General features: G+C 39.8%; 1 protein-coding gene across 3 annotated transcripts in view; it reads left to right on the top strand.

The window, feature by feature from the left end:
* The first annotated feature begins 4,908 nt into the window (after positions 1-4,908).
* Positions 4,909-25,025, top strand: part of hyou1 (hypoxia up-regulated 1) — a 39,225-nt gene continuing 19,108 nt past the window's right edge. Inside the window, exons 1-17 of one of the 3 annotated variants that reach the window (XM_086012101.1) lie at positions 4,909-4,996; positions 6,490-6,565; positions 6,684-6,777; positions 6,902-6,980; positions 7,110-7,264; positions 8,402-8,478; positions 8,563-8,744; positions 8,966-9,081; positions 13,585-13,771; positions 15,881-16,015; positions 18,060-18,142; positions 18,228-18,360; positions 19,813-19,997; positions 20,144-20,282; positions 20,450-20,504; positions 22,679-22,755; positions 24,669-24,824. In XM_086012101.1, coding sequence (XP_085868227.1) covers positions 4,994-4,996; positions 6,490-6,565; positions 6,684-6,777; positions 6,902-6,980; positions 7,110-7,264; positions 8,402-8,478; positions 8,563-8,744; positions 8,966-9,081; positions 13,585-13,771; positions 15,881-16,015; positions 18,060-18,142; positions 18,228-18,360; positions 19,813-19,997; positions 20,144-20,282; positions 20,450-20,504; positions 22,679-22,755; positions 24,669-24,824 — 1,932 coding nt within the window. In that variant the 5' untranslated portion in view covers positions 4,909-4,993. Of the gene's footprint in view, positions 5,050-5,371; positions 5,579-6,489; positions 6,566-6,683; positions 6,778-6,901; positions 6,981-7,109; positions 7,265-8,401; positions 8,479-8,562; positions 8,745-8,965; positions 9,082-13,584; positions 13,772-15,880; positions 16,016-18,059; positions 18,143-18,227; positions 18,361-19,812; positions 19,998-20,143; positions 20,283-20,449; positions 20,505-22,678; positions 22,756-24,668; positions 24,825-25,025 lie in introns of those variants that run through there. The other 2 variants (XM_086012103.1, XM_086012102.1) reach the window with 2 other exon arrangements.

Here is a 25,025-nt window from a genome sequence, read left to right as displayed (position 1 = left end):
TGAAGAAATTACACCTATGGTCTTCGGGCAGTAGGCGGGGGACACCCTGAATTGGTTGCCAGCCAATCGCAGGGCGCACAGAGACAAACATCCGCACTCACAATCACACCTAGGGGCAATTTAGAGTGTCCAATCAACTTACCATGTATGTTTTTGGAATGTGGGAGGAAACCGTAGTACGCGGAGGAAACCCACGCAGGCACGGGGAGAACATGCAAACTCCACACAGGGAGGCCGGAGCCGGGATCGAACCCACGACCTCTGAACTGTGAGGCGGACGTGCTAACCAGTCGACCACCGTGCCGCCCTTCGGAGCACGTAAACCTGCGAATTCAAACACATCCTCAATCACTGGTACAGCGATGAGTCTGTATATCCAGGCTAGGAACATCGGGCCTTGGACTCCCAGTTCAAGATGGCGGTTAGATGTGCACATTGTCAATCAGCCAAGGCTCTATCGAGGATACACGGACTTGCTAGGATGCCGTTAACCTGTGTTCATGATATTGCTGCTGCTGCTGCTGCTGCTTTTTGGCATCAGTTATATTAAAATGCAATTGAAAGTGATTGTTACAATATTTGTTTTGTTTGGTCAAAGTTTTAATTTAAGATTTTTTTTTAATTACGGGTCGCTGTCTAAACATTGAGGAGCGAGAAATTGAGATGTATAACCTTGATATAGTGAGAAAGCGAGGAACGTCATTAAAAGAAATTAGATTTTTTTTCTTAATTATAGAACTTTATTTTGAAATACAACTTATACAAAAAAACAACAGCCAGGGGGAGACAAACAAGGTAACCAAGATAACATTGTGTAAACATTATAAAGAGCACATACATACAGAGTCTTCTGTCCTTTTATATTTGTGGATTGTTCAATAGTTTTAATATATTGTTTGACTTCATTTACAAACAAATGAATGAAATGAAAATTTGGTTTCTGATTATTATATTCACGTTTAGTATATGCCATTTATACAACAGTATGTTAAGATTAATAATGTAAAATATTTCTTTTTTCACAGATGGGTAATCATTGAAGCCAAACAATATATTTTCAAAACAAAGAGAAAGACTTGGTTCTAAAATAGTGAAAATAGAATTATAAATATCTTTCCTAAATTTAACAGAAAATGGGCAATCCCAAAATAAATGAAACACATCCTTAGGAGATTCATCACAGAAAGAGCAACTAGTGTCAATGTCTCTTTTAAATCGCTGTAAGAAAACCTTGCATGGATAACATCTGTGAAGAGAAATTAGATGGCGTGTTCATTTTGTCTTGAACAACCTTTTTTGAATACAAAACAGCAAACAATATCAATCAATCAATCACATTTTATTTATATAGCACTTTTCATACATAAAAATGCAACTCAAAAGTGTAAAACATCCAAAGCAAAACATAAAAAAATAAAATAAAAAAAAATATATAAAAAATCCGTTCACGCCCTCCCTCCCAACAAACCCAAGACAGATATCCATTAGTACATCAGCACTCATTCACACCCACCCACACAAAGTGCACAACCTGATAAAATGTGTTAAAAAGACATGACAAGGCACAGAGAAACCATATGAGGAAAGGGTACCCAAGGGGAGCTCTCCGCGCCGAGGGGAATGACAGCCCACGGCCACAGGGGCGCCACCACCATAGAGACCCCAGCCCGGATTATACAGGCGGACCCCACACAAAGTGTAGAGGCCGCCGGCCACCCAGACCCAAGGAGTCCCTGCGATGACAGCCCCCGCGGGAAGGGCAACCACCCCTCCCTCAACGCGGAGGCCCCCCCCATGAGGAAACACTGGAGCTAAAAGCTGACAACGGCAGAGAGCAACAAAACTAAAAGACAGAACATTAGTGTAGTCCAAGAACTAAAATCAGTAAGATAAGATAAACATAATCTTCAATCAAAAGAAAAGACAAATTATTTAAAAGTTGTTAAAAGCCAAATTAAAAGGTGTGTCTTGAGCTTCCTCTTAAAAATATCAACAGTCTCTGCAGACCTGACGTCCTCTGGCAGGCTATTCCAAAGGTGAGGACCAAAATGGCTGAATGCAGCCTCGCCATGCATTTTGGTCCTCACCCTTGGAATAAATAAAAGGCCGGCGCCAGAGGACTCCAGGATCCGCGAGGGTTGGTATGATGAAAGCAAATCAGATAAATAAGATGGCCCAAGACCATTAACACATTTATAAACTAATAAAAGTACCTTAAAATCGATCCTGAAACACACGGGGAGCCAATGCAGCAATTTCAAAACTGGCGTAATGTGCTCCCGCCCTCTGGTTCTCGTCAGCACCCGAGCGGCTGAATTCTGCAGTAGTTGCAATGGTGAAATGCTCTTTTTCGGGAGGCCAGAGAGCAGGGCATTACAGTAATCTAAACGACAGGAAATAAAAGCATGCTTCAGCACTTCCGTGTTAGCCTGAGAGAGATTGGGCGGACTCTGGCGATATTCTTAAGGGGATAAAAACCAATCTTGGTTACATTTTTAATATGAGGAATAAAACTGAGCTTAGAGTCAAAAATGACGCCAAGGTTCTTCACACAATGTGAGGGATTAAAAACTTGTAGTGTTGGTAAAAGCTTCACTTTCTGACCTTCAGGACCGATAACTAAAACTTCAGTTTTGTCCTGATTGAGCTGTAGGAAATTATCTGCCATCCATGACTTGATATCTAAGATACAATTTAAAAGGTTATCAATGGGTCCTGTGTCATCAGGAGACATGGCAATATACAGCTGTGTGTCATCAGCATAGCTGTGAAAGCTGATGCCGTGTCCCCTGATGACATCCCGAAGGGGAAGCATATAAAGATTAAAAAGTAGGGGGCCTAAAATCGAACCTTGGGGAACCCCACATTTAATTTCATGGGTTTTGGAGGAACAAGTATCCATACTTACAAAGAAATATCGATCTGTGAGATAGGAATAAAACCAGTTTAAAACAGTACCGGAGATGCCCACTAGATTTTTAAGTCTATTTAATAAAATTTGGTGATCTACTGTAACAAAAGCAGCGCTTAGATCCAGTAGCACCAAGACTGTGAGTTTTCTCACGTCCGCAGTGCACCTAATATCATTTAAAATCCTTAAAAGAGCAGTCTCCACACTGTGGTTCATCCTAACACCAGATTGATATTCCTCCAAAATATCATTTGCATTTAAAAAATGATTCAACTGGATGAAAACTAGTTTTTCTAAAATCTTACTTAAGAACGGTAAGTTGGATACAGGTCTGTAATTATTAAAAACGCTCGGGTCAGAATTGCTCTTCTTCAGAAGGGGCTTCACCACCACCGTTTTAAAGGCAGCGGGGAAGATGCCCGTCTGAAGAGAGCAATTGACTATATTTAAAATTTGTTCCTCAAAAAATCCATAAAATGGGTTAAAAAGAAATGTGGGAATTGGATCCAAAAGGCAGGTTGTTGGGTTTACCTGGGAGAAAACTCGACCAAGTGTCCTTGTATCAACCAGGGCAAAACTTTCCAGTGTTTCCTCATGTAAATATGATTGTCCATATATAACAATGTCCCATATTCAGTTCCAAAACAGAATGAAACAGATTCAAAGATATATTATATTGGAAAATGGTCTGGACAAACTGGTCAGGACTCTGTCCTGGGCTGCTCCCTGGACTCTGTGGACTCGGTGGGGGACAGGAGGATGTTGGCCAAGCTATCATCAATGCTGGACAACCCGGACCACCCCCTCCAGGGCACCCTAACAGCACTCCACAGCTCCTTCAGTGACAAACTGTTACACCCTTGCTGTGCAAAGGAGAGATTCCACCGCTCCTTCTTGCCTGTTGCTGTCAGACTCTTTAACAAGAACATTGTGTAATTTCTACAAACTGGCGGACATTAGTGCAATTGTGCAGTCCTGCACCTGAGCTCATATCGTGCAATACCCAACATTCCCCACTACTGTAATACCGTGCAATACTCAACATTCCCCACTACTGTTAGTCTAGTTTCATTTTTATCCAATGCTGTTCCTTACATTTCACTACAGCACTGCAGCACTGTCACTTACTTAGAGTATTTTTCCTCTGTACTATGTACAGGCTAAAATGAGTGGTCGTCATACTTTTTATGTAGATGTATGTTGGTGTGTATATACATGTGTATATACACATGTTACTGCGTATATTTACATAGGTTTGATCCTGAATGTTTGCCGCTAATGTTATACATTAGTGGCTACATTATGCCGCCGTCGCTGTGTGACCTATATCTTTGCTGCTGTAACACTGAAAATTTCCCCACTGTGGGATCAATAAAGGCCTTCTTATCTTATCTTATCTTAATTCAATTAGTCGTTACATTGTGATATCACTATTAAACAAAATACTCTCAACAAAAAGACAATAAATGGAAAAAAATAAAGCACAGTAAAACAAGAATACAATCTCTGGGTATTTGTAACGAAGGTTTTAGAGGAAAAAAATCATTCAAAAATTTCAGTATCTTACTGCTCTTCTTAGTGTTAATTAATTTCATAGAGTAAAATACAGAATTCAACTCTAATAGGAAAGGTATAAATATGGAAAGAGAGCTTGAAAATCTCTGTGAAGAAAAACATTTGCATAAAGAATGATAAAATTAATTAAATGTTCACAATTATTATTACTTTGGTTACTGTAATAGCAAATAACATCCTTCGGATTAAGAATGTGGGGGTGTCAGAGGCTTTAAAGAAATAAACCATTGAAGCAGACCAAAATTGCTTTGTAGTCAAACAGTCAAGATCGCGTGTTCATAGCTAGGTACCGTATCATATCCAGGAACGTTGTAATTAGGAGACTACCTGCCGGTGACTTGTTTCCAGGTACGCCCTCTGGACGTGGACCAACTGGTTGTGTTTACGTTTGTATTCACAGCACGTGGACCAATCACCAACTTGTGCGTAGACCAGGGGTTGGGTCTTAAATGCAGAGTTGTTGCTCATTGATGTGCCTGTCTTCTATGGCATCAAGTTACTTGTCGGATGGTAAGAACTTTTCTTCCAAATTAAGACTGTAAAAGGTTGCCAACAAACGAAATGTAAGGCTTTCATTTAAGAACGGCTATTCATTCTTAATCTTATTCGTAACATAAATGAATTGCATATACAACTGAATTGATCATTGCATTGCTATATGGTGATTCAGTCACAACTTTTTCAGTTTTAGGGTCAAAATTATTGTTAGTAGAAATGTCTATAGTTTTTTGTAAAGATTGAATGTTTTATTCGTCGCAATAAACTCATATACTTTAATAAACATTTGAACAGCATCCACTACATTGCACGACTGGATTTGGTAGTACAACACCGGAAATAGTATATCCTAACGTGCGGCTTGACTTTTTTTTGTGCCCTGGCCAGAAGCGACTTCGGTAGATCCAATGAGGTGACGCCGCGTTCTGGGCCCGTTTGATGAAGTCAAGCCGGTGATAAGCTGGGCTAAAACTGTCGACTGTTAAAAGCCAGAGCCTCTAAATTGCCTCAAAAGTAGCTATCTAATATCCGAAGAAACACGGAAGAGGGTAGTGTGTTGATAGTTCTGTCCTCGGTTGTATAACCTGAAGAAAGGTAAGTGCACGTCAGTGCTACAGTCATGCTGTTCTGTCCATGCTCTATTGCTAGCTAACAGAATGTTGTCAATTTCCTAGCTAACAGAATGTTGTCAATTTCCAATAGTGGCTACGATTTACTTTACTTTGCTTAGTAGTTGCAGTCGACATTTGTTCCTGCCGCGGCTATGTTTTGTACGTTATTCAATGGAAAGGTTAACGTGTGTACTGTAAGTAAGTTCTACACACCATCCCGCCACTGACAAGTGTATCTCTTGGTATCCACTCTGATGTAATTCGTACACATCAAAGCAAACATAAAAGGCCGATGAAACCATAAAGGGCACGATATTTCTTTGTCCACGCTTACATTTTATATTTATATAATTAACCATTAATGAAATCTTGGATTAGGTGATTTGGTTTAGTCCAGTTAAAACTGAAGTCAACGATACCCAAACTTTTCTTTTCAATAATGTGCTCTATTCAAACCCACTAGTTGAAACAAGGCATTCTTATTAATATTGCGTTTGTGGAATATACGTTGAGCAGCAGAAGCCACCCGTTTTTAGCTATCTTGCGGTTGCAGTTTTACTTCTGTCGACTAAAAATGACATCACAGTTGCGCAGTGCTCAGATAACGACCAATCATGGCTCAGCTTTAGAAAACCGCTGAGCTGAGATTGGTCGTTAGCTGAGCCTTGAGCAACTGTGATGTAATTTTCAAACGACAAAGTGACAAAAACAGATGGATTTTGCTGCTTAACTCATATTCCACGAACGCAATGTTAATCAGAATGCCATGTTTAGACTAGTGAAGATGCATAGAACATATTATTCCCAAGAATTTTTTTTTTGGGGGGGAGGGGTTGGTTGACTTCCACTTTAAAAATAAACTGATTGATTCCATTTTTTATCTCATCATTTCAGCTCATCATGGCGTGGAGAAAGCTTCCATTGGCTGCTTTGTTCTGCTTTGTTCTAGCAATGTTGTCTTCTCACGCAGGTATGAGCTGCACATAGTTTTGTCTTGTATATATTCACTGCTACACAGCATAATATCAGTGTGGGGAAATATAAGCAGGAAATGAAATTATGGAGTGTTCTGTGGTATATTTTTGCAGATGCTGTGGCTGTCATGTCTATAGATGTAGGGAGTGAATGGATAAAGATGGCAATCGTTAAACCTGGTGTGCCAATGGAGATTGTTCTAAACAAGTGGGTACCAATAAGTATCAACACAGTACACAAAGCATCCATATCTGGTTCACATCGCTAAGTGGCAGGTAAAGGGAATATGGGTGGATATTACATGGTATTATCACTTTTGGATTATTTTTAGAGAGTCGAGGAGGAAAACACCTGCAGTTGTATGTCTCAAGGAAAATGAAAGGCTTTTCGGCGACAATGCTTTAGGAGTGGTAAGATGCACTCAATTGTAATTTGTTGTGATGATTTACCATCTTTAATCACATTTATACTGCCTATTCCGTTGTATGTTATGCATGCAATCTTACGTTATTCATCATGGTTTCCTGTTTCATTCTCAGTCTGTGAAGAACCCTAAAACTGTCTATCGACACCTGCAAAATCTCATGGGCAAGAAGCACAACAACCCTCTTCTGGCACTTTACCAGAAACAGTTTCCTGAGCACCAATTGCAAGTTGACCCAGTTCGAGAGACGGTTTACTTCAAAGACTCAGAGTAAGAGTGTCTGTCTTCTGTCTGTGGTTTTTGCTCCTTAGCCTCAGCGTACAATGTCTGCACAAAAGCAGAATAGACTGCGAGTGATGTTTATTTTAAATAGTTCATGTAGGGCGTAGCATTGAAAGTTCTGTATTCTTCAGAAACTTAGATGTATCCATGGTTTTTGTCCTCCAGCATATCAGAATTTATTTTTTTCTTTTGGCCAGGTGGTGTGCATTGTGACATTTGTGGTAAACCTTTTTATTTTGATGTTACAAGACCACCATTATCTTCAAATTTAGAACTATAATTGACCAAAGGTTTTTTTTTTTTTTGGGTCCAAAGTCAGAGAGAGCCACAGCAGATGGTTGAAAGAGCCACATGGCTCTTGAGGTTGAAGACACCTCTTGATATTTAAAGCTGCATATTTGTGGTCATTATCATGTGCAAGCTTTCTGAAACTGGGCAGCACATTTCTCTCTAGAATATCTTGATACTCTTGATATTTCATTGTACCCTGCAAAGAGTCAAGACACCCTGTGCCAGATGAAGCAAAGCAGCCCCAGAACACAAGTCTCTGTTTCACAATGGGAACAATGCTCTTTTCTTGGTATGTTTCATTTTTGTGTCTGTGGACATATGGACATCTCTACAGCCGAGTGTGGCCCTTTCTTCATGTTCAAATAAACTTTTTTTTTTTTTTTTATGGAACTGAAACTACATTGTTTATCGTTTTATAAAATGACAAGTATCGTGATGGAAGAGTTTTCCCATATGTTCAAATAAACCTTTTTTTTATGGAACTGAAAATACAATATTGTTTTCCAAAATGACAAATACCGTGATGGAAGAGTTTTTCCATATCGACCAGGTGACACAAATTAAGTTGAGAGAAGGGTAGTGCTAGTTTGTAGTGGCTAGAGGGAGACAAAGTCAAAGTTGATGCCCACTGCCCCAATACCATGAGGGCCTCTTGGGAGTCATTAGCCGACCCGTCCCCTTGCAATAAGAAACACCTCTCACCCTCCAGGTATTTTTGTCTGGAAATTTGGGGTGACCTGCCAAATCTTTAAGGTTTAAACCGTGAGATTCGATTTTCCAATACAAAATGTTGTCCATTAATAATAAACAGAAAACATCTTTGTCCCTTGTCAGGAAACTGCAGTACACACCAGAAGAGCTTCTTGGGATGATGCTCAATTATTCCCGTGGACTAGCTCAGGACTTCGCAGGTCAGTTTTCATTTTGAACAAAATTCACATTTTGTCATTTGTATTCATTTGCCAACTTTTCCTATTTCTTTCCACAACGTGTAGAACAGCCAATCAAAGATGCAGTTATCACTGTTCCAGCCTTTTTTAATCAGGCAGAGCGTAGGTCATTCCTGCAGGCGGCACATATTGCAGGTCTGAAGCTCCTACAGCTCATCAATGACAACACAGCTGTGGCCTTGAATTATGGGGTCTTTAGAAGGAAAGATATTGACAGTACAGGCAAGGTAAAATTCAGCATTACTCCATAAAGCTCATTCGTGAATACTTTACCATGCCATTATTTACAAATATTGGGAATGTCTATGAGCCATTGAGATCCTTGTAAAAAGACTAACAATGTAATTCAGCTGCCTTGATCATCTGTTGTCGGTGGCATTTTAAGTAATATTTTGAAGTAACGGAGTGCCAGCAAATTGTTAAAACATCTAATATTGTTTTCTTTCAGAATGTGATGTTTTATGATATGGGCTCAGGCAGCACAACTGCCACCATTGTCACGTATCAGACCGTGAAAACAAAGGAATCTGGCACCCAGCCACAGTTGCAGATTCGAGGCGTCGGGTAAGTCTGTGAAAAGTTAATTGCGGGCCATATTATCACTGTTGTCTTATAATTGCAAATCATACAAAAGTACAAGCCCTATAATAAACATTGTTAAATGAATATTTCTCTGACTACTCAAAATTGATGATTAAAGACAGCATGTTTTAATTTAATGTGTTAAAGACAGCATGTTTTAATTTAATGTGTTGGGTGCTATTGTCTTGTGCAGGTGTACTAAATTTGGTCCCCACTGTATAAGTACAAAATAGTAATGGATTGATGTCATAAAGCATTGTGGCATATTACGGAAAATGTATTGATGCTGTGATGGTACTGTGTTGCGCAATGCTGACACCTGCTGGATCTGTGGAGACTTGCTGGAAAGTGGCAGACAACCTAGTTGAGAGACTTAATTTATCTACACAATAATTTTAATTAAATTGTATTTTATATTGTATCCATTGGGCCATCCTCTGTACCGTTATCCTCGCTCGAGTTGAGGGTGCGCTGGAGCCCATCCCAGATAACTTTAGGCAAGATCAGGGTAAATTCTGCAATGGATGCCAACCAGCCGCAGGGCATGTTTCGATAAACAACATTCACACCTATGGACAGTTTAGAGGCCTGACCAACATGTGTCTCTTTACTCTCTTTCTCGTGGCTCTTAAAGCCTTTTGACACAGCATAGAGCAGGGCAGAATGCACCATCGTCAACATTGTTTTTTTTTTTTGGTAGAAACTGAGACCACGAAATTTAGTGAGGCTGGTGGAGCAATTTACTGATATTTTGGCGGACTTATTTACAGGAAACAGCATGAGGACAATGGAAGAAGCCTTGATAAATACAGTGCATTTATCAACAGCTTGTCTCCTCCTCCTTAAAATGAGCAAATACAGGGCTTTCTTTTGCAACAGTGATAGAAAAGATATATTTTGTCGAGGTGCAGTCTACTTAATAGTCTAAGCCACAGTTGTCATAGTCAAGGCCCGGGAGCTAGGTCCTGCTCGCCACCTCATTTTATGTGGCCCACGAAGGCAAATCGTTTGCGTTTAAAGCCACGTTTCTTGCAAATTGTTTTCATTTTTAATAACACTGTGGTATGAGATACTGCAATTTGTTACCAATCCTCTCCTTTAAAATAAATTGAAAAATAATTGAACAAACAATTTCTGACCGGCTTCTAATTTCAAACTAGGTATCTATCAATTTGTTGTGTATACGTGATAGTAAGAGGCGCTCATAGATTTATATGGGTTCCTAGTCATAACAGCCCTCCAAGGGACATCATAACTACAATGTGGCCCCCAACAAAAAATGAGTTTGACACCCCTGGTGTAAACCATTGGAAAAGGAAAAGCCGTCGTAGTTACTTCCTGGTAGGCTGCTATGTCAGATGTCAGCATTTCCAAATATGGGCAGGCTGTTGCACTACCTTTCACGCTGAATGAGCAAGTGCAGTGTGTGTGTGTGAGATCGACTCATTCGAACACGGCGATGGAACGGATTACATTCGTCAAACGAGCTACCAGATTTGTGTATCCAACGCACATGCGCTTTGACGCAAATGACTGAAAGACATATATTAAAACCCATTGAGTTGTGTTGGCCTCCCAAGTTTGCTCTCAAACGGGAGGGAAAAATGCACAGTAAAGCAAAAATATTGTTGAACATAATGGCAAGCCATTCTATCAGGGTTCCCGCGGGGTCTTAAAAAAAAAAATCTTAAAAGCAATGGATTTATGAATTTTGAAATACCGTATTTTCCGGACTATAACGTGCAACTTTTTATAAAAGCCGCACCCACTCTATTTAAAGGAAAAAAACAATGGGGAAAAAAATTGTATAAGCTGCACCTATGTATGTTGAAAAATAGGGCCCATGCACGGCGTGTCATCGCTGACGTCGCTACCAGGGTAGTATACTGGGAGCGCACTGGAGGCGACGTGACTACTGTTGTTACACGCAAGATGAACTCGCTGTGTTTCTCGCTTGATTTAGATGGCCGAAATATGTAAGCATAGTGAACCGTTGCTGTGTTAGGGGGCGGCAGGGGTGGACACCGTCTGCCCACCCAAAGAAAACTGGATGTAGTTCTGATGGCAGAACCCCAAAACAAAAAAAAAAACAGTCACCTGCATGCCCATACTGTTCAGTTATAGTTGTGTTCGAAATTTTAACCTTTATAGTGTTACATCCTCTTTCACCTAAGAAAAAAAAAAAAATGTCACCTTAACATTGTCCATACTATTCAGTTATGGATGTCTTCTAAGTCAACTAAAATCCAAACAACTTTTATTTGTTTAGCCTAAATACAACAACAGTTATCTCAATTGAGGAGAAAACAAAACATGTTTTAAGGTGCAGTAGCCCTACGCTGGATTTCGACCTACTTGAGCATTGTAGCACTTTTTGTCCCCCCCAGGTAAGACTAATGCCCACCCAGAATTGGTATCCTGGTAACACCACTGGTACTTACTAGTGGTCCACCGGATCACATGAGTCACTGTTCGGATCGGTCATGGATTTTGAGTCACGGATCGGATCGTTTTTTTGTATGAGCAAAAAAAAGCTAAATATAACTTTGTCTTCATTTATTTTATAAAACGCTTTTGCATATAAAAAAACAAACAAAAAAAATCCTAATGTCTAATATGGCCGTTTAGGATTTAAGAACACAATTTAGTAAGTGATACATTTCAAAGTATCCTGACAGACATTTTGAGCTGAATGCTTTCTTACAATTATTAGGCAAACGTGTTATAAATTAAATGAAGAATGAATTTTTACTTTTTTTTTTTTTCATAATGAAAAAGACTTAAGTGCTATTTAAGGCACCTTTCTGAAAACATGGACAGCAGAACAAAGTAATATAGGTCCAAAATATAGAAAAAGTGTTTAAAAAAAAAAAAAAGTAAGGAACAGCTATTGAACTATTAGCTAATGATAACAGCTGCTAGCCACGACCGCCGGACATGTTTGCCGTATCATATAATGACAGCGTAATTAACCAGCAGTTTGTTCGTGTCCTAAAATAGCGACTGAATATGACTTCGAGACAGCGTTCTGTTGGTGTTGGTAGCAAGCGTTAAAACTGTTGATACGTCGAGTACTGTGTCCTATAATAGTAATTACACTTTTTGGAATACAAACAGCTACAGCTCGTTGAAGTGTAGCTATGGTGAGTGATATTTATAATTGTTTTTATTTGGGTCCTTGAAAATGTCTTCACATGAAAATGGCCATTGGGGTCCTGCCTTTATTTAAAAATTTGTGTACAATGTGCATTGTTGAAACATCACTGCTAAGTAAATTTTGTGAGTTATTTATTCTTTGAAGCATTAATATTAAATATACAGTTGAGTGGTGGAGGGAAAAAATGCCTCCAACCTTTAATGATAGTACAGATGGCCCAGGGTTTGTCCCGTCAATCCCCGTTTAAAAAAAACGGTTTGACGAATACATTCGTCAAATGCAGTAGGTGTGACTTTTTTGTCTGATAAATTTATTCGTAACAGGCAGTGAATGAGTTAAAGCAGCACTGGGCAAGAAATCGACTGTAATAAAAAATTTTCACAACTCTTTTCATGAAACATTGATTGGTCTGTATCATTGTTACTGGCACTAAGCATCTTTGAGGAGGATGGGATCAGCCCCGGCACACAAAAAAAATACAAACGTCTACGCGCTATTACTGGTGTCATGACAGAAGCCCCAATACAAACAAAGAAAAAAAAGTATTGGCTCAACAAAATTAGATTCATTACCTCATCGCTATTCATCTGTCACACAGCCACCTGGAAATAAGAAATGTAATTCAGTCCAACTTGCAGGCCAGCGAGAGCTCGGGATTTCATGACACTACGCGCTGGCACGCATGGGAAATGTGGTTGAGTTTTGTCCAAACACTACCGCTTTTGTCCACGTGGCGCGCCATAATCAACAAAAACTGACATAATGACACAGTGTTGCTTTAAAGAGGCCACATTTTATTGAACTCCCCCACAAGATTTAATCTGATGTACCTTTGGCTGGTTCATATCCAGATATTGAAAGGAAATATACCTAAAGCGATTCATTTAATCAAACGCTGCTGTCGTTGCAACACAGTTTGTCAAGATAACAAAATAGTTTTTCAAGCTCGAAAAATGCACATAACTCATGAAACGTCGAAGATGTTTTCTCCTAAGAAATGTGTGGTGTTTCTTCACAAGCGGTGAATGGAGGACAAGGCATTTTGTTTTCAAACTTTGTTCATACACAAATATATGCATATGCACAGCCGCAGATATTGTGCATGCGGGATTATTTCCTAAGGGTTTATGTCTATCACCAACCAAAACTAAATAGGAGTTAAAACGTACAGCAAATGCAACAATTAAGGTAATTCAAGTTATTTTGTTTAGCCCTAACTCACCAAATAGACTCAAAGGGCTTCTGCGAGGGCCTTCCATAGCTGCTCTCAGCTCTAGTTACATTTGTTTTAGCAATGATAAACATTTTATTAATTTCATGTTTTCCAGATTTGATCGTGGGTTAGGTGGGTTTGAGATGGATTTGCGCCTTCGGGATCATTTGGCTGGACTGTTCAACAAACTGAAAAAGACCACGAAAGATGTGAGGGAGAACCACCGTGCCATGGCCAAGCTACTCAAGGAGGCCCAGAGGCTAAAAACAGTGCTCAGTGCAAATGCAGAATTCACAGCCCAGGTGAGTCCAGCTACTAACTACCACTCATTCTGTCAAGAATATCATTATTATGTTGTTATTCTGACTAGGGATAGACCGATTATCTGCATCGGCCTTTTTGAAAACTCTGCTGGCTGATAATAAATCAATTTAAAATGTGGAAATCAAAACAAAGATGCGTGAAAGATGAACATTTCTGTCATTTTAAAATTGTCATTTACTGTAGAAACCTATATGGAGCTATTTAAGTTTTCATTTAACTTTTTAAGACATGCTGACAACCCGGGTGCTCCCTGAACCTTTTGTTTGAATTTTATAACAGATGTATAGTCAAAAGATTTGTGTAATACTATTTTTTTTTTTTTTAAATCAACATTATGCAAACCTGAAACATTGTTCAATAAACATGCTTAAAGACGTGGCAACAAAGTTAAGAGTAAATTTAATATTACTTATGATTTTGATGCCAATATTTTCCTTTTTACTGAAAATGAATATCGGCTCCAAATATCGGTTATCGGCCCCCTTGACTACTAATCGATATCGACCCTGAAAAAAGTATATCGGCCCATCTCTAATTGTGAATATAGTTTTTTAATTTTTTCCAAACTTAACTCGCTGGTGCGTTTGGGAGGGGTCAAAAATGTCAGCCTCTAGCCTGCTCAATCCTCTGAGTAGCACCTCAATTTATTTGTGAACATTACAAAAATAACTCTACTGCTTCACTTTCAATTAGTGGATCTTCTATAAATCCATTTGTGCATGAAAAATATTAAGATACTTTATGTACATTGCATCAATTAAAAAAAAATACAATTATTTACAATATGTTCTGTGCATTCCCATAGCCTAAACAAGACATTCTGATTGATATTGTGTTTCTGGAATATTTGTTAAAAGGGAAGTCAACACAAACTTTTTTTTTTTTTTTTTTTTTAAATATGTTCTATGCAAGCCCACTAGTTGAAACAGGGCCTTCTGATGAATATTGCGTTGCAATAAGTGTTAATCCACTCGTTTTCGGCCATCTCTATCACGGCTCAGCTTTAGAAAACAGGCAAGCTGAGATTGGTCACCCACCACCTGTTTTGTTCATCTCAGGGGGTGGCCATTTTGTCACCTGCTGTCAACTGACATCACAGTTGCTCAGGGATCAGGTAACAACCAATCAGAAAACAGGTGAGCCGTGATTGGTCGCTACCTGATACCTGAGCAACTATGATGTCATTTTCAGTTGACAGCAAGTGACAAAATGGCCGCCCCCTTAGATGGACAAAAACCGGCGGCTTTTGCTGCTTAACTCATATTCAACAAATGCAATTGTAATCAGAATGCCGTGCTTAGAATAGTGGAGGCACATATAAAATAATATTGTCAAGAAAACTTTGGGTTTGACGTCTTCTTTTAAATCAATAAAAAAATTCAAGGGCATTTTTTTCATACGTCTGGTTAGAAAGTGTGCAGTCTTATGTGGCCTCCTAGTAGTACTAAAAAAATTGTGCCGCCCTCCATCAAGTTGTTCATCCTTGCTATACTGTATACAGTATTTGTGACAACGGCAACGTGGACCAGTCTCTTCATTGTATAAAATGGCGTTGTATGAGTGGACTGGAGACAATTTTCTGTCGGTCAAAACTGATTAAATTTGGATTTGTTAAATCGAGTTCCACTGTAGTGTTGTGCAAAAAAAAACATTTCCATAAAACTTGGTGGATGTGTTATAGATTTGGTCAAAGATTAGGATAAAGGTGAAGATAATTCAATGTATCTGTATCTCTTCTCTGTGGCATGAATGGAAATGTGCACCACCCAGGGTTACCGTGGAATCCTGTATTTGTTGATCATCCTCCATGAACCAGGAAGTAGTCTGCTAAAACTAACAAACTCAAATTTGAAACTCTAAATGTTTTATTGCTTGTTAAGAGTTCAGCCTGGGCGTCAGCCAATGATTTCTTTGTATCGACAATCGGTGAGCCAATAAATCGAGAACCCAATATGTCACTTTTGGAAGGCTACTGTAGATATTCAGCGGACTCTTTAGCATCATCCATATGTTTTTAATACTGTGCTATTGATCTAGAGTAGACCATTAATCAACAGATCATCACACTGTCCTGATGTTTTTTTCAGGTCGAAGGTTTAATAGATGAAATTGACTTCAAGGCTAAGGTCACCAGAGCAGAGTTTGAAGAGCTGTGTGCTGATCTCTTCGAAAGAGTGCCTCACCCGGTGCAGGATGCCCTCACTGCCGCAGAAATGAATCTGGTCTGTATTCAGTTTTCACACTATATGAACTATTTGAGTGGCAGTAATTTCTAATTCCGATCCTTACTCAGCAACATTATTAACACGACGTGAAACCCAGTATCAATGTTTCTTAAACCTGTCAAAGAAAAAGAATGAATATTGTTAATAGTTGTGAAGACAAAACATTTTCTGATGTCAGGTAAATCTCTAAACCACTTGTGTACATGGCCAACATCAAGTTTTCTGAACAAAATGCCAACTGCAAAAATAATTCAGATCTACAACACCGGTCACAGACAACTTCACAAACTGTCTCACTTTTACCACCATTCTCCAAAATTCTAAAAAAAACAAAAAACATATCCAATAATAGATCAGATACATTCATAGAAAAACAAAACTACCCTTTGACAGGCAGTATGTATTTAGAGCAAATCAGTCAACTGCATTAGCTTAAACAGAAGATAGCGAATGCATTTTGATTGTATAGATGAACTCAAAATAGGATTTGATGCCATAAGTTTTGATATTGATCCATAAATTGGAGTGTTATGTTCTTGGATACAGCATTGAACTGGCTTAAGGCCTCTTTATACGCACGCGTGGCCGACACCTGCCGCATTGCATCACGTGACTGACGCGTTGTGCTGTGCAGCATGTCTGACATGTCTGCAACACATGCACGTCAGACATTTTTGCTGCGTGTAGGATCTCTCATGATTGGTCCGTTATGTCACATGCTGCAATGGCGTACAATTTTCCCCGCCTTGGTTCTTTAGGGATAATTTGTTACAACAGAGCAGAGGGTCCGCGCCAGACAGCTGTTTTCCACTGCGAAGGAAACTAGTTTGGCAGCGGCGTGGATGTTGTCACACACTTGTGTGTGTAAAGAAGCCTACACACGCACTTACCACTTTTTGACGCCACCTTCCTTATTGATTTCACAATACAATTAAATGCATCGTCTAGTCGTGCAGGTCCATTTGTACTAGCAGGCACGATATCTAGTCTTGTCGCTGTCGCTTTGTTCATTGTTGAAACGCAGACCGGAATTGGCCAGAAAAGACAGAGGAAATCCCACCTGTCCTAGCTAATATCAGCTGTAGCATCACCCTCTAACTAGGCGTGAAACTGCAACACATTTTCAAAACAACGGGTGGGGGGCGGTTCATCCTAATGTGGCATTATTTAAAGCTCATTAGCTGGCTAATTTCTTATTCACATCCACTTAGCAGCTGGGAGTATCATGAGTGGATTGAATTGTTTACAACTGTTTGTCACCCAAGATAGCATTTAGCCAGGGGACAACACAAGAATATTTAAGACTGCGTTATAATGCAATACTATTGTGACGTAAAAGTATAAGTATACACTGTATACATACGGTATAACATATAATAGCTGTTGATATTAATAATTTGTTTAATGTGGGTGTAGTTTGCGAGTCCCATAGGCTCTTTGGCATGTTTCAGAGGTCAGGTGTTTTTTTATTAAATGATGTGGTGTGTGTGTTTAAATGTTAATTTTTTTGTCTTATTTTAAAGGGAAGTCAACCCAACCAAATTTAATTTAAGAATATGTTCCCAGCAGGCCCACTAGTTGAAACACGGCATTATGATTAATTTTGCATATGTGGAATATAGTAGCAAAATGCACTCGTTTTTAGCCATCTGTGGGGGCGGCCATTTTGTCTTCTGTCGCCTGAAAATGACATCACAACGACCAATCACGGCTGACCTGTTTTCTGAATCTGAGCCGTGATTGGTCGTTGTGAGGAGTTGTGATGTCATTTTCAGTCAACAGAAGACAAAATGTCCGCCCCCAGAGATGGCTGAAAATAAGTGGATTAACACTTATTCCACAAACGCAATATTTATCAGAATGCCCTGTTTCAACTTGTGGGCTCAGAACGTATTCTTGAAAAAAAAAAAATGTTTGCGTTGACTTTAAGTATAGCCTTGCCATTAGACACTTTTATAAATGTTATCTGTTGAAAAGGTTGTGAAATAATGAATATTAAATAAAGTACGGAATGTAATCTGAACTCCTCTTTTTGACATAGGATGAAATTGAACAGGTGATTTTAGTTGGTGGCTCTACCCGTGTCCCTAAGGTTCAGGAAGTGCTGCTCAAAGCAGTTGGGAAGTAAGTGTCAAGTTGAAGTAACCTCTTATTTTATTGACATTTCCAGTTATGTAAGGACTTGATAATTCTGTTTACTTGAATTTAGGGAGGAGTTGGGGAAAAACATAAATGCCGATGAGGCGGCAGCCATGGGAGCAGTGTATCAGGCTGCTGCTCTCAGTAAGGCCTTCAAAGTCACACCATTTCTGGTCCGAGAGGCGGCCGTCTATCCCATTCAGGTCAGTTCAATTTATCAATCTATGAAAATATTTGGCACACAACTTTTTACTTATTCCAGATATTACTACTCATTATTACTAAAAAATACAAGTACATTTTTTTTTACATCCTTGTCACTGTTCTTTGTTACCTTTTGTTCTTGTGACTATACTTTTACTAGGAATTTGAGTATAATAATTCACCTGTTCTTCTGTCACATACATCACTTCCTATTTCCATAACAATACGCAGTTTAATCAGTACTAAGTACTGATTTTGGATTATTGTCATGTGTTGATATCCTCTGTTTGACTACTGCCTGATTTTTGGTGTTTTCGGAATATGGACTAAAACAGCTATTTGGCTGGTTGGGAAACTAGCTAGCAGATGGCTAGGTGAAAAGCACGCCTCGCAACATAGGTCCAAAGAAGGCTCTGACAGACAAGTAAGGCGATGATATTAAGACGTCTTTGTCCAGTCAAACTACAGCAGGGGAGCCCAATGCGCTGTTCCGGATCATGAACGGAATGTAGGTCGATCGCATGGCATTAACTCAAATCACTCCCAGCCCTCCCAGCTTTATGCTATTGATATAATTCTGTAGCTGCCTGTCAATGGCAGTGAATCAGTTTAAAAAAAAAAATAAAAAAATAAAAAAATAAAAAATCCCTATCATCCCTTGTAAAATTTGTCACTTGATTGACATAAAGGGCAGCCAGTCATATGCTTGTTGCATGTGCATAAAAGGACGCTAACTGGCAAAACTAGCAGTTTCCATATTGTTCAGTCTACTCTAAACTTAATCAAGTGTAAAAATGATTTGGGGACCAAATAAACCAAGTATTTTCATGTCGAATGAGAATAGGATTTTTGTTTTGCGGTGGGCTACGTAGTGGGGTGTCTCGGACTTGCTGCAGAGCAGGTGGGCCAGAGGGAAACGGGTAATGCGCTCTGGCGCATACTCAAGGTTTCCCCGGCGCTGGTGAATGATCCCGTGGGATGGAGGAGCTGTCCACCCGAACACCGGCGCGAGGCCAGGTGCCCTTCAGTGGTGCGTGTCGCGGCTGCCGGTTGGTGCGGGGGTGGCGACTGGGACGTCTGGCTGATGGTGCGTCACGCTGGTCACGCTGGTCGGTCTGCCCTGGGTGCTTGCTGGCCGGCTGAATGAGGGAAGATGGCTGGGATAGGCTTCAGGATGCCCACAACCCTCATGAGGATAAGCGGCTCAGATAATCAATGGACGGATAGGTCCCTATCTTTTTGTATTTAGTAGTTTTGTGTCTGTTTACATCCTCCATAGATAAGGCAATAAATGTTGCACAAATAAAGAATTGGATTGTGTAATAGGAAAATTAACTTACTTTGAGAATCAGGTAGCAGCTATGTGGACAATATGCACTGTTTTATGCCAAGTTGTTTTTTTTAGTAGGATACCACTGTAACTCTAAACACTTGTGATTACATTTTGTTAGGTGGATTTCACTCGTGAGGTTGAGGAAGAAGATGCCAAAACCTTGAAACAAAGCAAACGCATTCTCTTTCAGAGAATGGCACCTTATCCCCAGCGAAAGGTCATCACATTCAACCGCTACAATGATGACTTTGATTTCAACATAAACTATGGAGATCTTAGCTTCCTGCCACAGGAAGACCTCAGGTATCTGCTAGCTTTAGTATATAGTTTGTGTTCCGGAATTCCCATTAAAATTCACGTTTCTAAATGGTATTAATTGTTGAACTGAATGAATACCCGGTCCATTAATGCTAACCACGTTGTTTTCGCATCTATCTTCTCAATTGCAGTGTGTTTGGCTCTCTCAATCTCACAACAGTCAAATTGTCTGGAGTGGGCAGCACCTTTCAGAAGCACACACAGGCAGAGTCCAAGGGAATTAAGGCCCACTTCAACATGGATGAAAGTGGAGTTCTCCTACTGGATCGGGTAAGTATGTCATTTTGAAAATGTTCCTGTGGCTAAGTAATACCACATTATATGTGTTATATGAAGGCAAAATTGTTCATGCCACGTATTGCATAATCAGTTACGTGATTTTCTAAATCGTGTAGTAAGTATATAGGAAATAACTTTTTTTTTCTCCCCCCCCACAGGTAGAGTCTGTTTTTGAAACCATTGTTGAGGAGGAGGAAGAATCCACATTAACCAGTATGTTTTTCAGTTCATTTTGGGCACTTTTTCCATATTTTGTTTTGATGGCCTCATACCAAATGGAATTTGAAAAATTCTCCACACACCATTCCATAATGGCGTGAAATTGAATTTTTTTTTTAATTTGTTAAAATTTTTGATGGCCTCATACCAAATGGAATTTGAAAAATTCTCCACATACCATTCCATAATGGCGTGAAATTGAATTTTTTTTTAAATTTGTTAAAATTGCATACATAATCATAGATTTTGCTCAAAACTTATAATATACCGTCGCTGTCCTGTGAAAAACACTGATCTCCTATTTTGGAAATTTTTTCACATTCACAATTTTCACTTTAATGCGATGTCTGTAACGCGGAAACATGATTTATGTAAAAATAAGAAAATGAAAAAAATGGAGATAAGTGGTGTGAGAGTTGGAAGGGGTAAATGAAAAGTGCAGTAACACAAAACCTGGCCATTGAAACAACAAAAATAGAGTGATCACCTGCATCTAGACTGCCCAAGTGCACACACGAACGAATAGAACGACTGAGTAATGAATGGTCAAATTTATGGCGAAAACGAATGGTTAATGTGGATAAAAGGATAAATGAGGTTTGTCGAATTAGGTTCACGAAACCAGAAGACAGCGGTACTAATACAAAATATAGGGACTGACTGCATCACCCACAGCCAGCCCTGAATACCAGCAACCCAGTCCCTCTTAAACTGATGTCACACCTGAAGCAATTTGACTAATTTGTTCACTCTCCCCCGCACTGATTGGCTCGAGACATAATGGACCAATCAGAGCAGCAACAATTCCTGATGGGTGCGTGGCATGTGTTGCAGACCTGTCGCCAACAGCACAATGCGTAGGTCATGTGAATCAATGCGGCAGTTGTCGCTCTCGCAGTTGCGGGAGTAGAAAGAAGCCTAAAAAGAAGCCTTTCACAGAATAGGCTGAGATGAAATTTGGCCGCCTCGCGAGCACGTCACACGCATGAGGGCCGATTCGTGGGCCAGACTAAAATCTACTTCCGGCCATGCTTAGCCCAGCCCTTTTTAAAAATTTGGCCCCACCCCCACCCCAAAAATGGGCATCCGGCCGGGCCGGAGGGTCAGACCGATCCGGCCCAGGGACGGACTGCCCAGCTCTGCTAATTTGTTCACTCTCCCCGAACGTATTGGCTGACTGAGTTGGTGACGAGAGCCACCAATCAGGAAGAGGCAGGGGGAGAAATCCCGCACTCAACTTAAACGGCCACGACTCAACGTGGGCCGTAACAATATATAATACACTTTGGCCACAGTAATTAGCCCAAAGTCTTTGTGAAAATGATGCTACAATCTTGCACACTACAATCTTGGCACACTTATCTTAGGGCATTTTTGCAGCACCTCTAAAGCTCCATCAGGTTGGATGGGGTGCGTTGGTGCACAGCCATTTTCAGATCTCTGGGCTCTGGCTGGGCCACTCAAGGACAATCCTTGGTTGCCTTGGCTCTGTGCTTAGGGTCGTTGTCCTGTTAGAAGGTAAACGTTTCTCAGTCTGATGTCCTGAGCACTCAGGTTTTCATCCTGCATGTCTCAGTACATTGTTGCATTCATCTTTCACCCAATCCTGGCTAGTCTTTCAGTTCCTACCACTAAAAAACATCTCAGCATCAAGCTGCCACAACCATGCTTTACTGTAGTAGTGTCGTATTGGTCAAGGGCCGAGCGGTGCCTGGTTTCATCCAAGCATGACGCCTGTCAGTCTCTCCTTAGGGTGCAATCTTTGTCTCATGAGACCCGATCATTTTCTTTCTGATGGTCTGAGAGTCCCTCAGGTGCGTTTTTGGCAAACTCCAGACAGGCTGCCATGTGCATTTTACAAAGCAGTGGCTTCTGTCTGGCCACTCTACCATACAGGCCACAAGATGGTTACCCTTCTGGAAGGTTTTCCTTGCTCTACAGGGAAGTCCTGTAGCTCGGACAGAGTGATCATCAGGTTCTTGGGGTTCCTGACTAAGGCCATTCTCCCCTGATTGCTCAGTTTAGATGGGCTGCTAGTCCTATTCCTGGAGGCCTGGTGATTCGGAACATAGACATTTACAGATGATAGAGGCCACTGTACTCATTGGAACCTCACAAACAACAACAACAACTGAACAAAACTGAATCTGCAGTTTTCTATTTTTCAGAGCTGGGTAACACAATTTCCACTTTGTTTGGAGGAGGATCCCCAGAACTTACCCCAAATGTGACTGAGCCTGTCCAGGTAATTATAGCACAGTGGATATGATATGTTAACACCTGTAAAATGCCATGTTTTTTTTTTTAGGATGTTTACAGCATTTTTTCGCCCCATTGGCTGTATCGCTTATCTTCACTAGGGTCACAGGCGTGCTTGAGCCTATCGCAGCTGTCTTTTGACAAGAGGAGTGTTACAAACATGTAAATTCAAGAAAGAAATTACCCAGTGCTGAGTAATATTTTACACAAATTTAATAGTTTGACAAATTTCACCACAATGACGCCTAGGCGTGCAAATCAATGGGTACCTCACGATTTGATCCGATTCTTAGATCACGATTCGATTAGATTCCGATGAATCACTACATTGGTTTACATTTCATAGTCCATCTATAAAACATTGGTACCTTTTTTTAAAACAAAAAACTCAAGGAAGAGCAAGGATTTATATTTCACACTTTGACTTGGCTCCGCTCGTATGAGGTTTTGCTTGTCCCGCCATCTTGTCACGTAATAGCTTAGCACAGATGTCTGACGTACAAACACATGTAATTGCTTGTGCATGCTTTGTTTTTTTTATTTAAACTTTAAATATCGATTATTAATACCTATGAATCAATTCAGAATCTTTTTAATACGCCGAACGATGCATCAAAAAAATGATTGTTAATCACCCCTAATCTCCCAATCTCAACCCCTGATTACTAATTTAATATGTTCCTTGACAGTTTGCAACATGAATAACAAATGTATACTTTTTGGGATAGTTCCTCCTCCTTGCTTTTGAGTACTGTATTTGGGTTTATAAAGGTGGAGAGTAAAACTGTTGAGTTGGCATCAGCCCTGTTATTGCTATAGGTAACTAAAAAAGTGCTGCTGATAATTGCTTCATGCCTTAGAAACAGCACATCCAGGATCCAGGAAGAGTTGGTTCGTTTCGTTTTACGCTTACGTACCTATTGACATCCAAACGCAAATGCTGTCCGTTCCAGCCCCAAAATAAAATATTTACCTTTTTTTTTTTAACCCAGTGTGTGGTTAAAAAAATATAATGCTATATGAACAAGTGAAAACACACGCTATTATAAAGCAATAAAACACTTAACCAAAATATTTATTGCTTATTAACTTCACCAGAGGAGGGGAAAAGGGGAAGAGCTCCTAATTGAAAAAGTCTTCTTTGATATAACATGGAAGAAAATCAAATTCACGTGTTTCTTATACATTTTCTTTTCTTTGATTTTAGCATACCAATTTGTAACTTATCTTTTTCTGTTAAAAAAAATCATTGTGAGATGACACTCCATTTAGCAGTCAGCGTTCTATTGACATGTTTGGGAAAAGTTGAACATATCTGTCAATACGGGACCGGCTTCTGCATTAATCCATCACGGCCACTTTTGGCATCTTATTGGGTGAATGTGTTGTATGTCGCTGGAAATAACGCCTCGCGACAACATGGGGACGGCTATACGACTTGATTACACTATTATCCGTTCGTTCCCTTAATTAAAAACAACGCTACAATTTAATAAATGACATACACACTTTTAATAGATTTTTCTTGGGCGAATCTGAAATGATTTTGTGACCGCACAAACGCAACAGCAATTTGTGATCGAATGATCATGAATGTGAAGGGGGAACTTCCGCATACATATACAACAGCTTCCGCCTTCAGCCGCCAAGGGATATCACTAGTTTTCAGATCATAACAATACGCTATGCACATTGCCAATGATGTTTATGCAGCGTGAGAATTACAACATAAATACATTCGCTCATTCATGCCAAGACCATTCATATATCAAAAATAGTACATTGAGGTAATATTTCTACGAAAATTTAGTACTTAACACAAATTGCACGTAAAAAGAAGCGTTCGTAACTCAAGGTTCCACTGCATCTGAAAAATACTGATTGTGATTGTGTATTCAGGATGATAAGGATGAATCTGGCAAAGCAGGCAAGCATGAGAAAAAGGAGGAGGACACCCAGAAGGTGGAGAGTACCAAGGAAGAATCAGAGAAAAGTGCTACAGAAGAGAAAAAACAAGTGAAGACAGAAGATGCTGGCACTTCGACTGACGAAAAGGTAAATATGAAAATTAATGGGTCAACATTGCTCTCTCCATTTATAGAAACAATAGTTTACCATGGACTGATGAATATCAAGACTGAGAGATACTGTTGTGACTCTTTCCAGCTTCATGCAAGTCAACAAAAAAGTGTTGGTATAAGACAGTGCTTCTCAATTATTTTCTGTTACGCCAACCCCCCCCCCGCAGCAAGAAGA

The sequence above is a fragment of the Filicampus tigris genome, chromosome 17 (genome assembly GCF_054856515.1).
Source record: "Filicampus tigris isolate MCC_2025a chromosome 17, RoL_Ftig_1.0, whole genome shotgun sequence".
NCBI classification, from domain to species: domain Eukaryota; kingdom Metazoa; phylum Chordata; class Actinopteri; order Syngnathiformes; family Syngnathidae; genus Filicampus; species Filicampus tigris.
The sequence above is the reverse complement of the archived record's forward strand: the minus strand, read 5'-3'. Positions and strand labels throughout refer to the sequence as shown.